At 37.8% G+C, this 16399-nt stretch overlaps 2 protein-coding genes across 2 annotated transcripts; both read right to left on the bottom strand.

Moving 5' to 3' along the window:
- Window positions 1-759: 759 nt before the first annotated feature.
- On the bottom strand, window positions 760-10307 carry stoml1 (stomatin (EPB72)-like 1). Its single transcript, XM_077211249.1, has 7 exons — window positions 9985-10307; window positions 7684-7790; window positions 7455-7604; window positions 7172-7375; window positions 6879-7095; window positions 5436-5624; window positions 760-2419 (listed from the first exon to the last, which is right to left on the bottom strand). Exons 1-7 carry the CDS (start codon window positions 10157-10159, stop codon window positions 2220-2222), a joined length of 1242 nt encoding a protein of 413 aa, XP_077067364.1. The 5' UTR covers window positions 10160-10307; the 3' UTR covers window positions 760-2219.
- A 794-nt stretch (window positions 10308-11101) lies between these two features.
- nr2e3 (nuclear receptor subfamily 2, group E, member 3) lies at window positions 11102-15541 on the bottom strand. Its single transcript, XM_077211250.1, has 8 exons — window positions 15135-15541; window positions 14678-14828; window positions 14462-14565; window positions 14100-14372; window positions 12380-12561; window positions 11970-12210; window positions 11762-11867; window positions 11102-11595 (listed from the first exon to the last, which is right to left on the bottom strand). Exons 1-8 carry the CDS (start codon window positions 15220-15222, stop codon window positions 11463-11465), a joined length of 1278 nt encoding a protein of 425 aa, XP_077067365.1. The 5' UTR covers window positions 15223-15541; the 3' UTR covers window positions 11102-11462.
- Window positions 15542-16399: the final 858 nt, after the last annotated feature.

Raw genomic sequence — 16399 nt, forward strand, 5'->3', positions numbered from 1 at the left:
TGAGGCATGCCTTGTCTTCATATGTCTGAGGTCTGAGGATGCCCTAAAATGTACACCGTACTGGTGAGAATTGTGATGGTTGAGCAGAATCTTTTCTTGGTCGCATGTGGTAAAATTCAGTGTCGTCTGAGCAATTCTCTGCCTTGAAACGTGGCTCTGTTTTTGATGCTAATTCTGTGACTGCATGTAGATTCATCTGGTCAACGTATTCACATGTCCACTGCATAACATCAACAGGAGCTGTTTCCAGTGGACGATCATGTTTACTATGGACACTGGTGTCAATAGCTGCTTCTAGAGCCACTGCTTCGGCTGCAGCGGTTTCTCTCAGACCATTTTATCAATTTTTGCCTACAATTTGTCTTTCTCCATCTTTATTCTTTCCTCCTCATTTCATCATGTTTCAATATGCATTGGCACAAATGCGTTTATTTGAATGCTTCATTGATGACACTGAGCTGTTAGAAAATAAATGATCTCATTGCTCATCTCTTTAAGGTCTAATATCCCTTTAGCAGTGTGCAGAAAGAGCATTGAGTACTCATTCAAGTGAACAAATATATATATATACACCTAAATGCTATAGTGAAATAACCTTGTTGTAAAGTTTTCTGTATAAACAGTTGTGCAAGGGCACCAAATATATGGGGGTCAAAGGTCGAGAGGCAGTCAACCTTGGACAAGACAACGGATCAGCCCATAAACACAAACTTCAAGGATGTTGCTAAGTGTGTGTGTAATAATCCGAGACTCACCGGATTAGTAGAATATACATTTATTAGAAAATATATTTCTGTAAAGTCAGTCATAAATAGATTTTGAATCAACAGTTTATTGGGTAAATACATAAATTGAAATGGTTGGGTCACATAATACTTCACAATATTATAAATAATTAAAGGCAGGGTAAGTAGAATTCCCCAAAAATACTTTTTTTCCAAATTTGTTTAAACTGTCTTTATATATCAATGCATAATTAAAATGTAAGTAATCTGGAAAAGAAATTATAAAAATCGAGTGTCTGTAGTCCTCTCAGGACTGCAATAAACACAGCTCATTATTCTATTAACGCCCACCCCCTCCCTTCTCGGCTCCTTCCAAAGCCACGCCCCCAAAACACATGAACGCGCGATCCCGGCCATTCGCTCAGCTGGAAGAGTCGGACGCATTTACCAGCGCCAAGCAGAGAGGAGCGCAGTGCATTTAGTGACACAGGGCTGCAAACTCTCACGCATTGAGCGTGAGACTCACGCAATTGACCCAATTCTCACGCTGTCACGCCACACGCTTCGGTCGAGGGCGAAGCAGAGGAGGTCGTGCAAGGTATTGCTTATTCATCGTCTCAACCCTGGCTCACTAACAGTAACGTTATACCAGTCGACACCAAAGTTACACTGTCATAGCTGAGCCAGTGTAGCGTTAGTTATGCTACGTAACGTTAGGTAGCTATATTAGGTAGCTACGTGTGTTAGTGATACATGCTTCATGAAAAAATAAATGCCATCAAAATGAAAACAGCAAGATTACATGTCCAGCAGAAATAAAGCCATCATTGAGTCACTTTTCAGCCCCTTGAGATCCCTCAGTTGTCGCCACCGCTGGAAAAGCCATGCCGATATTGACTGCCGTATGATTTCTTGATTTATCCAAAGACTTTTTGTTCATAGCCTTTTCAAATACTGTCTTCCTTTTTTTAACTTGTTTGACTTCGCTGCCTCAATATGCAGGTACTGAGAATTTTGACTGTTCTTTCTCTGGCATAATTGTTATTACTAGCTTCCGTGCCTCTTCAAACGGGTGCGCGCATTTGGGCTGCTCCTGTATCAGCAGAGGTGGTATCCGTGGTAGCGAGGGAGAGTGAAAGTCGCCCCAGCCAATCATTTCTTTTGTCCCGAATGGAATAAAGACCTGTGTTTTTTTACAGTCCTGAGAGGACTACGGACACTCGATTTTTATAATTTCTTTTCCAGAGGACTTACATTTTAATTATGCATTGATATATGAGACAGTTTAAAGAAATTTGGAATAAAAGTGTTTTTTAAACAACAAAAACAACACTGACACACCAGGAAGTGAAAGGCTTTGAATGCAATAAAATATTTTTCAATATATAATTTAAGCCCTGAAGCTATTTAAACATTCACAGTGTAAACCTTCAATTATTTACAAAGGCTTTTGATCAATTGAAATAACTACAAACGGAAGCGTTATAAATCATGTTATGTTGTCTTGAGGCATTTGATGAGTGCCTCTAGCTTCATGGCAGTGTTCAGATCTCCCTGTACTCTCAGTCTGCCGCTGCTGTAGGCGGCGAACGGTCGCAGGCCGCCCTGGAACATGGCCAGCAGATCCTGCTCACTCATGCTCAGAGACACATCCGGCTCTCTCGGCAGGACGCCCACACCACACGCTCCACGTCCTGAACACAGACAGTAAACCGCTGAGGCAGCATTCAGGGGATTGAACTACAATGCGGTCTAGAGAACGTCCCAAATGGGGCAGTACATAATCTTAATACATGGTTGTCAATTTTCTCTGCATGTAATCATATACTTTGAATAGTAGAGTATGGCACGAGATATTATGGATGATGTTGGTCTTAATTTGGGTACTGTGTTGGTGTTAGAACTTTTTTATACTGTGGATTAAAGCAAAGTGTAAAAAATGGATTTCTTATAGGCAACCAGATATTCACCATTCAATCATCTTACCTGATGTTTCATGTACAGTAGTAACACATCTTTATTTTAGCATTATAGGTTATAAATATAAATAGCTTTTATTTTTAGTTTCATGTATAAAGAATTTCTCTTTTATTTCTTTCTTTTTTTATATAAATGTTTTATTTCAGTTGTAATCATTTTACTGCTTTAACTTTAACTTCAGTTTAATGCCAAGGCAACTTTTCTAATTTTAGTTTAGTTTAAGTTTTTCAACTAATATTTATATTTGACTTGATTTCAGCTTTATTTCAATTTACAGAAATGTTTTTTAATAGTTTTAGTTTTGACCTCTGACTTATTGTTTTCTCCCCCTAATTTTTAATGACTAATAGCAGAGTCCCAGCAAACACAGAATGTCCCCCTAACGTTAGTATTTGGGTTCCGTTTGGTTATTGTGATATGGGTCACAAAACCTGGAATTACTTTAACCGTGCGTTTCCCTGAAAACGTTTACACACCTTAGAAAGTTTGTTAACCAATCAGATTCAAGCATTCAACACCCCCATAGTATAATTACTTATAATTAATATAGATATGAGAGTAAATATAATTTTGGAAAGATTTGACGTCTAACATGATGTTATTTGAGAAGAAACAAAAGAAGCATGACATGCTAAAGTGTACAATTCAGTGGTAAGAAATAAATGTACTGATATCCTACAGTAATTATACTATGGGCGTATTTAATCTTCCATAAAAAGGTTGATGTGCTCGGATTATTTTTATAAATTAAGCAATAAATAAAAACAAGAAATGTTTTTTTATACTGATTGTAAGCATCTATATAATACTGTTTTATTTATGATTAAGTTTAAAGAACATGATGAACTGAGGGTAGGGGACCGTTAGACTAACATTAGGGTAACGTTAGAAAATGCTCTACAAACCAAACACTAATGTCTTATTTCTGTTAAGAAAAATTTCCTGGTTAACCAACAACAAACCTTAAAAAAAACAAATTTAACCAAAAACTGTTAGCTGGGGTAACAGAAATAAGCCATAGTATAAAGGATTTCAGAGATGTTGCAAGCCAGGGCTGCGTTTCCCGATAACGATGGATCTTAGCACTTACGAGCATTTTCTACGAGCGACTTTATGAACATTCGTGTTCATTTCACGTGCGTTTCACAAAAACGCACTTAGCACGATTGTGCTAGTGTCGCTGTCCGTTTGTCAAGTGCTGAAATGTCACGCTCGTAATTGTAGCACACGCTTGTATTTTGAAATGTATAGCCTAATTGTTTTCATCTGATGTGCATTTCCTACGCGGCCAATAATCTATAAAAGCACAAACCTATGGGTGGAGACAACAGCAAAATGGCTGAACCAAAATATATATATTTTTTTATTTTTTTTATTTTTTAAAGAGGAGATTAATGTAATTTTAGAGGAGGTGGAGCTATACAACATATTTTATTCAGCAGTCATACAAATAAAACAAAAACAAAAAATCTGGGATATTATTGCTACAAAACCGACTGAAACTAGGGGCATTAAAAGTTCAGGGAAGCAGGTCAGGAAGAAGTGGCAGGACTTTGCCAGCCTTGCTATAGGAAAAAGGGCACTGCAGAGGACAACATTTAATAAAACAGGTGGTGGGACCAATGATTCCCCCTTCACACAGCAGAGGAAGAAAAGGCCTTGTCATACTTGGCACAAGTGCTTCAGATGGCATTTGGTATTGACATTCATGGAGGAGTAGGGGTAACTCAACCTGAGCCTGGTCAGGTCCTTCATGCTCAGAGGAACGATCAGTTTTATCTGCCATCTCCCAGCATCTACCATCTCCCAGTCCTCCAAACAACCCTCCCCGGCCTCAGCCTCCATCTTCTGTTGTCCAGACTGCAGCCACAACATCTCAGCAGTTTGAGAATGTTGAGAACATGATCATTTGAGAATGTTTGTTGTTATAGTCAGGACATATGAGAGTGTCCTTAAGAGGGAGGAGGATGAAGAGGTGGAGAAGGACAAAGATGGTATGGGACCACATGGCATGGGGCCGACCAAGAAACAGGCTACATGGCTGGTATTCGTGCATGTCAGCAAGTCATTGACATGTTTTTTTAGTTCATCCTATTTCCCCATGCAGTCTTCGAAGCATATTACACCTTTTATTATTTTTTTTGTTCATTCATTTCATTTAGATTAAAATTATTAGATTAAATTATTTCTTTTTTTGTCGTTGTTTTCTGCCCTTTTTAATTATTTTATTTATAAATTCATTTAAACAAAAAACGAGTAATAAAGTGTACAATAAAGTACAATCAAAACCTTATATTATAATCACATTGCACTTGAATAAATTTAAATGTGTAGCTAATGTGCTGGTTGTCCTGCAGGAGACCTCATAACTCTGTCTTCGTACGATGCACTTGGGGATTTACGATTACTCCAGGGCACTCGTAGATCTGCGATGATTTTCAAGTGCTACTTAAGTTACGATGCTTTTGGGAAACAGACCGTAATATTAAGACAATCGTACGATCGTTTTTTTGGGCTTACGATGCTTTTGGGAAACGCAGCCCAGGCCTGAACCCAAATCACCCAAATGAGCTTCACCACTAAGCCATGGCTCCATCCTGATATTGTTCCTAGGATCATAATACCAATAGCAGGCACTAAACCAGGTGTAGGCAGTGAAATGGCATTGGTAAACAGGCTTTTTTTGGTTTATGTAATAGCGTTCTCTCACACACACAGTCTCAGTCTTACCTTGTGTCAGGTCCATATAATAGTTGTTGGTCTCTCCAGAGTCAGTGGTGATCTGAAAGTGGTAACAGGCTCCCACCTGATGAACCAGCTCCTCTGACAGCACTGATCGGACCACATCCATCAGGCCATCCACACTGCTGACACTCGCAGCTGAAACTGAACGCAGCTCATCTGCGAAGCTCACTGTATCTGGAAGGAACCACAACATTTATTATGGTGGCTTGAAAACATTTCATCATAGGTGAATTTACATTTAGTCATACGGCAGATGATCTTATGCAAAGTGAGGAATATAACAAGCAATTTATTACAGTCTCAATATTCTCCCACTTCAACCAGTAAGAACACCTTGGTAACAGCCTTGCAACCACTCATAGCACCTTACCAATAGCATTGCAACCAGTTAGAACCCTTTAGCACAGTCTATCAACTTCATCAGAACACAAAATCAACTGTTAAGGAGTCTCAAAAAATCCTATTTGACATTAACTTTTTTGCTCACCAGCAGCTGTCGCTAGTGGTTTTCCAAAGATACTAGCCACTCAGCATTTTCACTGGCCACAATTTTGACATCGAAACCATGGGAAATAACTGCCATATAGATATTAAAATATTATCTCATAATTTGGCAGCGGGTATATTAGGCTGCTGTCACTTTAAGACCTGACGCATAGAGCCATTATACCGTTACACATGCGTTTTCTTTCTCAACTGTTTACATTCACTTAAAAAAATACAGTAACTGACTGTGTTTAAGTGAATACTCACCAAGACCGGCCTTCTGACGTTATTTTATGTATTTGATTGTTTTAGCTCAAAAAGCAGCGAAAAACAACTCAATTTAGTAGTGAGACTACCGCTTTATATGCGCACACTTTTGGTATGAGTACAAACTCTGCGGGAATGAGTAAATTTATGTGCAATATTCATATTCCAGCTGCTTTGAAACAATCTGTATTGTAAAAAGCGCTATATAAATAAAGGTGACTTGACTTGACACGCAATACCACAGCGAAATTCAAACCCAGTAATATTCATCCGGAGCAAATGAAACGAGTGAGAGAGGGGAGGCGGGTTTGTGTGTAACTCGCTGTTGGAGAGATATGAGAGAGAGAGCTGGTATCGTGTATCTATTCTGCAGAAAATGAGAATTGGAAGCGTTTCAGATATTTCAGTATTGATGTTTATCGAAAAATCTATATTTTTGACAACACAAATTGCACTTAGGTTATTATTTCAGATGCCTTTTTAAAAGACTACAATTGAAAAATGTATTATATACAATTCAAAATACCTTTTCAAAATTCAGACAAGACTTTGTCAAGCCAAGATTCAAAGTTAGTCTTGACGTCTCTAACTTCAGAATCCAACCATATCCTTTATTCTGATATTTTTTTTAATCTCTCTGTATTTTCCTCAATATGTGGAGGGCTCTAACATCACCTTGGCTGGATTGAGACGCAGCCGTCTGGCTCTGGCTCAGGAAGTGCATTGCGAGCTGCTGTATGGGTCCGGTGAGAGCTTCCAGCCCCGGGACAGACGGGGGCATAATTAAGGGCCCCGAATTACCCCCATCTGGTTCCCGGAGCACCCCTTCCAGGATCAGCTCCACACGGTCCACCTCCAGCCCCCATGGCTTCGTCATCTCATTCATGTCCATCTGCATCACACAAGCAAAAAAGATTAATCTTGAAAAAAATCACAGAACTTAGAAAACCAAATTTATTATTTCTCACCCCAAGATGTTCCCCTAGTTTGATTCTCTCTGTCTGTATCTCCCTCAGGGTCTTTTTGCTCAAGTTCTGCATCATGGCGTTGTGTGCAGTGAGACGGGTGGATGCGTTCAGATCCTGCACGGCCACCACTGACATCACCGGACTCCAGATCCGGAACTGGATATCCGCTCCAACTGACACCAGACCACCGTCTTTGGTGGTTACCTTTTGGCAGAAAAATTGTGGGAATGTCAAAGTACTTGGTATACAAAGATTTTTAAAAAGTACTGTGATTTCATTGCACCTTGCATGGTGGGACGTTAAAGGCTCTGGTCCGCAGGTCAACTTTCTGCCACTGATCGACCAAGGGCAGAACCAGAACCACTCCTGGACCTTTAGGAGGACGGATCCGACCCAGACGAAAAACAACTATCCTCTCATAGTTTGGTACAACCTAAGAATAATACTGTACATTTAATAAGTGCTTAATAAAGACTAAAACTCTGATAATAATGTGCTTAGATAGAACTGACCTTTAGGACAAACCATCCAGATATGGGGAAAGTTATAAAAGTAACTAGGAAAACCAGGAACGTAACGATCAGGTTGCAAATCCAGGACAACAATCCTTGAGATTTATCTGAAATAATAATTATATATATATATATATATATATATATATATACAGTGTGTGTGTGTGAGTGTGTGTTATATATAATAAGTAATAATTATATTTAATCATTAGTGCTGTCAAATCGATTATTAATGATCACATGAATCACATTTCACATTTTGTGTGTGTGTGTGTGTGTATGTATGTATACATACACAAACACAAACATATGTATATGTTAAAGATTACAGTTTTTCTCAGTCGCTTTGGTGCATTTCTTAGATCAAAGGTGCAATTCTTGATACTACTTGTACAAATTCCAAATCATCTAGTCACTTGTGCACAACATTAAAGCAATTTCTTATTCCTTTGAACAATTGGCAATTGCTTTTGTACATATTGCAATTGATAATGTACAAGTGTCAGCTTTTTTCCACATTTTCAAATGGTCATGTCATGTTGATCAAAACATAGTATATGGTTCTCTGTTGAATAGTCTTACCCCTCAAAACATCTAGGCATTAGTTCCTTGCATAAGCCATTACATGCAAAATTGTTGAACTATTTGTCATAAACAGTCAAGCATAGTTTTACACAATTCTATTAGACCTTTTGTAAAAAAACGTGAATTGATGAATCGTGCAGGTGAAATTGACCCTCACTCATGAAGGAATGTAAAGTGTTAGTTCAACCAACAATCAACCAGTTGTCTAAATTGCTCAAAGGTGCATCTCATGAATACAGTAATTAATTGGCAAGCATATAGACAGACCACAACTAAGGGGTGTTTCCTGTGTTTCTTTCTAATTTAGTTTATTTTTCCTTTGTGCCCCTTATCTTTTTCTTTCTGTAAATTATTTAAAGATTTAAATTTAAAGTAGCACTAGTAAAAACTAGGAGTGTAACGATTCCCTCATGTCACGATTCGATACATATCACGATACTGAACTCACGATACGATATTATTGCGATACTCCAAGACATTTGATAAAGAAATTAACAAAAAATGAACTGTTGATTAAAATGCTAATTTTGGTATTACATTGTGTGTGTGTAAATGAATAGTGCTGGAAATACAGGACAATAGAGACACCAGAATAACAATATTCATGATTCTGGAGCTGAAAATACAGAATTATTTTAGATGAATATGCTTGAACTGACTAGATTTATTTACGTAAAATAATGTTGGACACTTTTACTGGTAACATCAGACATTTGGCATTATCAGGATCCACAAATATTCCTCCATTGCATTATTATACATTATATTCAACATTATATATATATAGTATTTTACGTAATGTAGTACTGACACTACAACTCTTATTAATTTTTTTTATTTTGGGTGAACTACACACAATACAGATTGTCACGATCCACGATACATATTGTTGGATTTTTGTATTGCGATATATTGTGACATGATATATTGTTACATCCCTAGTAAAAGCTGTGAAAAACAAAATCCTGTCCATTCTCTTTCTATCAATAACCCACATACAGTAATATGTAAATAGTACTGTCGAAATTGATATATGCCATTGAACTGCAGCCTTGTGCAATTACAATACAGTAACTGTCATCCAAACTGAAGCCTACTGTAAGTTTACATTAGGTAATACTGTCAAAGTACACAGTTACAATTGACAACATGCCTAAACATTTTGATGACCTTGTTCGTGAACAATGACTCAATGACTTATCATTCTGATGACACTGACATGATCATTGGCATGAATATTTACTTTTGAGAGATGTACTAAGGATTTTTAGTGACGGACTAGCTTTAGAAACATATCTATAATATATTGCAGTTTGTACAAATTGTTCTGAGAAATGCACTTATTATTTTGCACATGTTAGGGATGATGTGAAAAACGCACCAAAGCGACTGAGAAAAACTGTAATCGATTTGACAGCACACATATAGTATATTATATATTTACAAACGTTTATGTTAGATGCGATTAATCATGCTTAATTGATAACAGCACTAAAAATTTGTTATTGTATATAATAAATAAAAATATATACATATCAGTATAGTAAAGTTACATATTTAAATAATGGTGTGTGTGTGTATATATATATATATATATATATATATATATATATATATATATATATATATATATATATATATGCTACATTATGCAGTGTTACTATCAAAATAATATTGACTATTTGCACCGTAGTAACTGTAACGTAGAGTGAATACCTGTGAAGTCGTTTTGAGATACTTTAGGGACATAATCAAATGAATGTCCTCTCTGGTCATGATTGTGAGTGAATTCAGCATGAGATGAAAACAATCCAGGAGTGTCACTGTACAATTGATCTCTCTGCGACAGACACTGATACTCATTTCCCGAAGACTTTCCGAACATTTTCATGCCGTGTCAGAATAGATCTCGCTCCCTCCGTGATGACTATGATTGTTTATTATTGTCTAAAAAAAAATTTTTTTAAGGTCAATGTATGGATGGACAGTCAAAACAAGAAGCACTTCCGTGTTTTGCGACGTCTAACATGACGTCATGTGCTGATGGTCAATGCAACAGCGCCCTCTATAGTAACGGAAGTGATATGCATGATGTTTGGAAAGGTATGCTCTTTTTTTATTATTCGTATGGAAAATTTCATTGTATTCGATATTAATTATATTGTATTCCCTTTTTTCCTAACAAGCCTACTGCGTTTAAGATTTTGGAAGGCAGTTTGACTGAATTGAGCTGAAAAAATCCCTTCACGTGCTCATATTCAGAGACAGTTTGGTATTTTAATGAGACGTGGTATTACAAGAATATGGAAAGAGCTGTTTTCAGTCGCTGCATTCTTTTCCTCCTGATTATTTTCTTGTGAATGCTTTTTGGCAGATTGATTGGCATTTGTAGGCACAGTTTTACTACACAGTTTTACTACAAATACCATGGCTAAAATAAAAAATGGTTATTCGTGGTCTGTGGTTGCAGCCTACTAATTTGTTACTCATGCTTTTACACTTTTAAATGTCCTTTTAATGTTCGAGGGTCGACGTGTGATAATAATATCATCACATTGTATCCAGTTTTTGAAAATGCTTAGCCTAATATTGCGTTCATAGAGTGAACCTTTCGCTGATTGTTTACAGTTTAAAGTCACTTCCATAAATCGCGCAAAGCCAACACCAAAAATAGGCAACACTCAGAGAGCGATAGATAGATAGATAGATAGATAGATTCCAGGTTTCAAGAAATAAAAAAAATCAAGAAAATCATTAACACATTTTATTTATAAGTCCTACAAATATGAGACATATCTTCAAACTTTTACCAATTGACAATTTATTTCACACTTTCATTTTTAAACTGATAATCGAACATATTCTAAATAATCTTGAATTATAATGGCTTTGCAAGGCAATTTGCATTATACATAACCAGGATGTGTCACATAATTAAGATGCATAGACTTATTAGCATTATTTTGAGTATAAAAGCTACAGTAACACAGATAAAAAGAGACATAAAATAAGACATAATGAGAACAAATAAGCAACCTATGCAAAAAAATTAAATACATTTGTGGGTTTTTTTTTTTTTTTTTGCATTCAGGCAGATTCATTGGCATAGTACTGTAACTAGCGTGGCAGTAAAGCAAAGCACCTGAAGTCTAGAGGATTTTGTTCCTCTACAAACTGTCTTTCAGAAAGGCTCCTCAGTTTTTGAACATGTCACACAGCAGTTTCTCCATGGGCGTGTTCCCGATGGTTCTTTGGAAGAAAATGTGCTCGATTCTTTCTGAACTCACAAAGTGAAGGGATGGCAGGAGAAGTAATAGTCTGCCAAACCTAAAAACAGAGAGATTCATAAAAATAATTTGTGTTTGTTGTGTCTTGTCTCAAAAATACTTTTTAACTTCTTTATGCGTGCGTGTGCGTGTGTGTGTGTGTGTGTGTGTGTGTGTGTGTGTGTGTGTGTGTGTGTGTGTGTGTGTGTGTGTGTGTGTGTGCTCACCTGGCGACTTGACTGGGGTAAAGCGTGTGGATATGTTGAGCTAGCAGCACTTGGGACTGATCTTGTAGATTCTCCACCTGTTCTGGGTCTTTAAGTCCTCGTGTTTCTGTTACAGAATGCATAGATTACTCATTCAGAACACCAACTTAGTTTTTGTAATGTTTGCTATCATGTATGCCCCCTTGTGGCAAAAAGAGGGAAAAACTACCTGGTTTAAACAAAACAATTGCTTTCAAGCATGCAAACTCAGTTGGATCCACTTGCAGGGGCTTGAAGCGGCTAAACACTTCTTGAAGGACCCTCAGGTCGGAGGCGGATGGGCTTCCCTTGCCCTGTCCTGGGGGTGAGAGGTCAGGTAGGGACAGCAGGGGGCAGTTGTCCAGAGGTAGCGACCACTGAATTGCACAAAGTAGAAACAGCTCACTCCATGCTTCCTCAAGTAGAATCACCTAAAATCACAAAAATGGTGTGTTAAAACTTGCAGTTATGGATAGTGAGGGATTGTTAGGGCGATTATTTTGATTGGTATTGGCAGATAATTGTACCTGCCAAATAATATACCGTGTGTCTGAAAATAGCTTATTTGTCGTGAGAAACAATAGTGCACCTGACTCTCACCTGGTCTCTGAAAGGTAGATGGGAAAACACTGGCAAATTCTTGGCCCATTTAACAGACATGAAGAGTAGGCGGGCTGAAGTCTCATATACACTCTCAGGGCCGCGCGAGGGGTAGAGAGCACTGCCGTACTCCGGAGAACTCCTTTCAGGTTCATTACTAGTCACGTCAATGTTCTCATCCACTGTAAAACACAGTTACATACAAAATTTTGAACTGATAAAATGTGGATAAAGAGTTATCCACAGTATTCCTGCGCCCCATGAAGCTTTGCGCGAATTATGGGTGTAACTTCCGTTAAGCTGTAAACAATCAGTGAAGGACTAGCTCTTTGGACGCAATAATATATATTTTTTTAACCGTGTACGATGACATTACATTATTCTACTCACCCTTCAACCATTGAACATTAAAAGGACATTTAAAAGTGTAAAAGCATCAACAAGGTACTTTCAACAAACCATGAATAATCTCTGAAAAAGCATCTTTCCACAGCAAAATCGGTCGATTAAATACTGTGGTAATCTGTATTATATAACATACGCCTTAATAACAAAAAAATGTTTTACTTCAGCATTGCGTGATACTATTTTAAAGTGATTTCAGTCATTTTGACACATAATAAATTGTATTTACCTGTGAAACCAAACCTGGAAAGACACGTGAGGATTTGGGGAGGATTCCAGTGAATTATTAATGGTATAGCCTAGGCCTACATCGTAAATTAAATCGGAAGAACAGACCACAAATGTGCAGTATATATTGACCTTTATCATACTATTACAGCGAAATTCAAAAGTAAAAAAGAAAATAATCATGAGGAAAAGAATGCAGAGCTCTTACTATAGATATTCTTGTTATAACATGTCACGTTAAAATACCAAGTGTTACGTTATTATCATGTTATTCTTAGATAAAACATGAAAGAAAACTGATATCTCATTAAGTCAAACTAACGGATCAGCTTTATTTGTAGGGCAACCTTATGATTTGAAATGATTTGTTTCAGTCTTTTTGAATGGGAGTTCCCCAAACCGGAAGTGCCACCCATAATTCAAAACGCAGTAAGTTCGTCAGGAATAAGGTGGATAAGCCTGTTGAAAAGGTCAGCTTAGACCAACATAAAATTTGGTCCAGGCTGATTAACGCTACAGTATTTAGGGTTGGTCTAGCTGGTAGACCAGCATAGCCGTGTCCAAAACATAAGGCAGTACTGTCTCGCTACCTAGTCAGTCAATGACTTTACATGAATCATTTTGTATATTACGGTACCTTGTGCATTGTCAGAATTTTTTTTTTTTTACCTTTAAAGGTACAACAGTTTGTCACACTGGGGGTGGGTGTCCTTTGTACCTTATATACCACTAAAAGTGGCATATTAGTACCTTAGTACTAGTAATATGTACCCTTAAGTTACTACTATAAACCTTTTAGTGGCAAATAAGGTACAAAGTTGTCCCTTTAAGGGTGCTGCCTCAGTGACAGGCTGGCCCCTAAAGGTTCCAATTTTGCACAATTTTCTGATAGTGTAAGGAGGTTTCAAACTGCCTTCCAAAGCACCATAAAGTCATAAAGATCTAGAACAAATTCAAAGTTCAAAGTGAGCTTTACTTTAAGTGACTTTTACTTTGTTGCCATTCTATTTCTGAACTTTCTGACATGGTGCTCATTAACAAAACATAGCTAGTGATGCTGGTTGACCAAGGTGGTCTCATTCCTTACCATCCTCTGGTTCTAGCTTGGCGCAGGTCTCGGCCGTCATCAGACTGGCCATGAAGCGATGACCGTTCTTGGGGCTGTTGGAGTGGTGGATAGCATCTGTGGAGCTGATGCTGGAGCTGATGGAGGAGCCCAGCAGTGGGCGGTTGATCACAGAGCAGGTGGATGAGGAAGTGGGCTCCAAGGTGGTGGCGAGGTGCTCCTTGTCTTTGTCCACATCCAGTGAGTCTAACCTGACTTGAGCTGTGCTGCGGGGCTGACGCTCATTCTGAACAGCTGACAGGAGATGGATGGAAATATTTAGAAAGCGGAGACAATAGAGGAAGAAGTCGAAAAGAAGAGGATGCCTTTAAAAGTTGACTAACCATCCTTGTTCATGCCAGCTTGAAGGCATTTCTTTAAGCGACAAGCCTGGCATTGATTCCGATGGGCTTTATCCACAGGACACATGCCTGTACCAGCTTGACATCTGTAAATTTCAATATCAGTTTCTTAGTTTATGTTATTGCATTGGTTTTAAAGAACATTCTACATTCAATCTTCTTTGCTCCCAACTTTGAATATGTAAGGTGTTTTCTTACCTGTAGATGAGTCTGCGCCTCACACTGCGCTTGAAAAAGCCACTACAACCATTGCAAGCATATATCCCGTAGTGTTTCCCACTGCTGGTGTCCGAACACACTTTACAAAGAAGTCCCGAGTTCAGGATCTTGCCAGGAGCGGGGCTTTTACCTGGGAATTCAAGGAAACAACTATTTGTTATTCCATGTCGCAATCCAATCATTAGGAAAAAGTAATCACTAGACAGTGTTTTCTTGGTGTTTCAACTGCCATTTCATACTTGTTGAGGTATAGGGCAAAGTATCCAGATTTTGTCTACATACACCTTGCTCTAAGAATATAGTGCTTTAGGACTTTTGTTGAAATATTAAAACTGAAATTCAAGAATACCAAAAGTTTGAAAGTTTATTAATTGCAAGAGTCTTTGTCACTTGTTGCATGTCCAGTTCAAACTAAATTGAAGAAGCAGTTACTCACCCTCTTGACTGTCATCTGAGTTGCTCCTGGAAAAATCTGATGGTGATACAAATTGTACCATCGACATTTCTGACATTGGATCCTCCATTCAATGTACTGTAGAAGTTCACACAAGCTGTTTACGAAATGTACTCTAAGAAGGATCTGGCTTTTGAGGTCAAAATATCTGTCCCAGGTGGATTAATTGGAATCCCAGAGGGTCCTTAAAAAGATCCGTCCAGCCTTGAGACTGTTAGATGTTTCTTCAAGTTCCTTCAAGGACTCTATCCTGGTCCGTTCTTTACTTTGAGTATCTCTGTCCTGTAGAACTTCTTGTTTGTTGCTTTTGTAAAGTGCAGTGTGGTCTGTCACCTCCTCCTGGTGAGTCTAGCGAAGCCGGACAGTGAGTGACTCTGAGGCTACCGTGGGCTCCCTAAAGGAAGACAAAGGGATTAGCAGCAAGTGCTGTGTAAGCAAGTGCCTATTTGTCATCCTCTTAATCTTTACTGTCCATCTAGGGGTGGATCAATCAGTCACACTCAGTATTAGCTCCATCTACAGCAAGTGTGTATAGAAACGAATAAACAAAAGGTTTGGGGTTGAGTCATAACTCTCCATCTAGCTCTCTCTCATGCTCTCATCTCTTCTCTTTTGAGGTTTTCCCTCAAAATTCATGAATGAAGACTTTGTTAGCATCACACCAAAACTTTCAGTGGTTAGTTATTGATTTTTATTGATTGATTTTTTTTTTATGTGGTGATTTGGCTATCAGTGGTTTCTAAGTTTCAGGAATCAATATTGATATCATGGGTCAACGCCTGTTTTTGTTATTATAGGTGATCCAATTACACATTGACATTTTTAACTACACAGGCATGAGATATGAAGGAATGCTAGTGTCTATCTGTACCTACAAATTTTGATGTGTAACTACAATCGTTCTTTCTTTTTTCTTTTTTAAATTAATCATATTTCTTATGTACAGGCTGTATGGAGCATCTGCTATGGGATTCTTCCCTAAAGTTTTATGGTATTTCATCATTGTTTAATCCTCAACTGTCCACCATTAACGATGAGGCAATGCTAATCTCTATTGGCTCGAGTTAGTCAAATCTGGATTTAAATCTTGTTTTTACTCCAAAAAAACAGTGTACAACAATGATTGACTGTGGCATGTTTGCCTATAAGGACACTGAAATTCAAATAATATTTTTATAATGTCATGATGTTTACAAAATGTTTGTTCAACATCGATATTTTAGGTTAACATTTACATGAATTTATTA

This window comes from Siphateles boraxobius, unplaced genomic scaffold, assembly GCF_051911475.1.
Source record: "Siphateles boraxobius isolate OS27281-9 unplaced genomic scaffold, OSU_SipBor_1 65, whole genome shotgun sequence".
Classification (NCBI taxonomy): Eukaryota; Metazoa; Chordata; class Actinopteri; order Cypriniformes; family Leuciscidae; genus Siphateles; species Siphateles boraxobius.

Excerpts from the sequence above, each read along its gene's own strand:
- stoml1 (XM_077211249.1), bottom strand. The coding sequence starts at position 10,159 with ATGAAAATGTTCGGAAAGTCTTCGGGAAATGAGTATCAGTGTCTGTCG. Across the intron at positions 7,791-9,984 it reads ATCTCAAAACGACTTCACAG|ATAAATCTCAAGGATTGTTG; the intron begins GTATTCACTCTA and ends TTATTATTTCAG. Across the intron at positions 2,420-5,435 it reads TTATATGGACCTGACACAAG|GACGTGGAGCGTGTGGTGTG; the intron begins GTAAGACTGAGA and ends GTCTGTGTTCAG.
- nr2e3 (XM_077211250.1), bottom strand. The coding sequence starts at position 15,222 with ATGGAGGATCCAATGTCAGAAATGTCGATGGTACAATTTGTATCACCA. Across the intron at positions 14,566-14,677 it reads AGGCGCAGACTCATCTACAG|ATGTCAAGCTGGTACAGGCA; the intron begins GTAAGAAAACAC and ends TGAAATTTACAG. Across the intron at positions 11,596-11,761 it reads TACCCCAGTCAAGTCGCCAG|GTTTGGCAGACTATTACTTC; the intron begins GTGAGCACACAC and ends CTCTGTTTTTAG.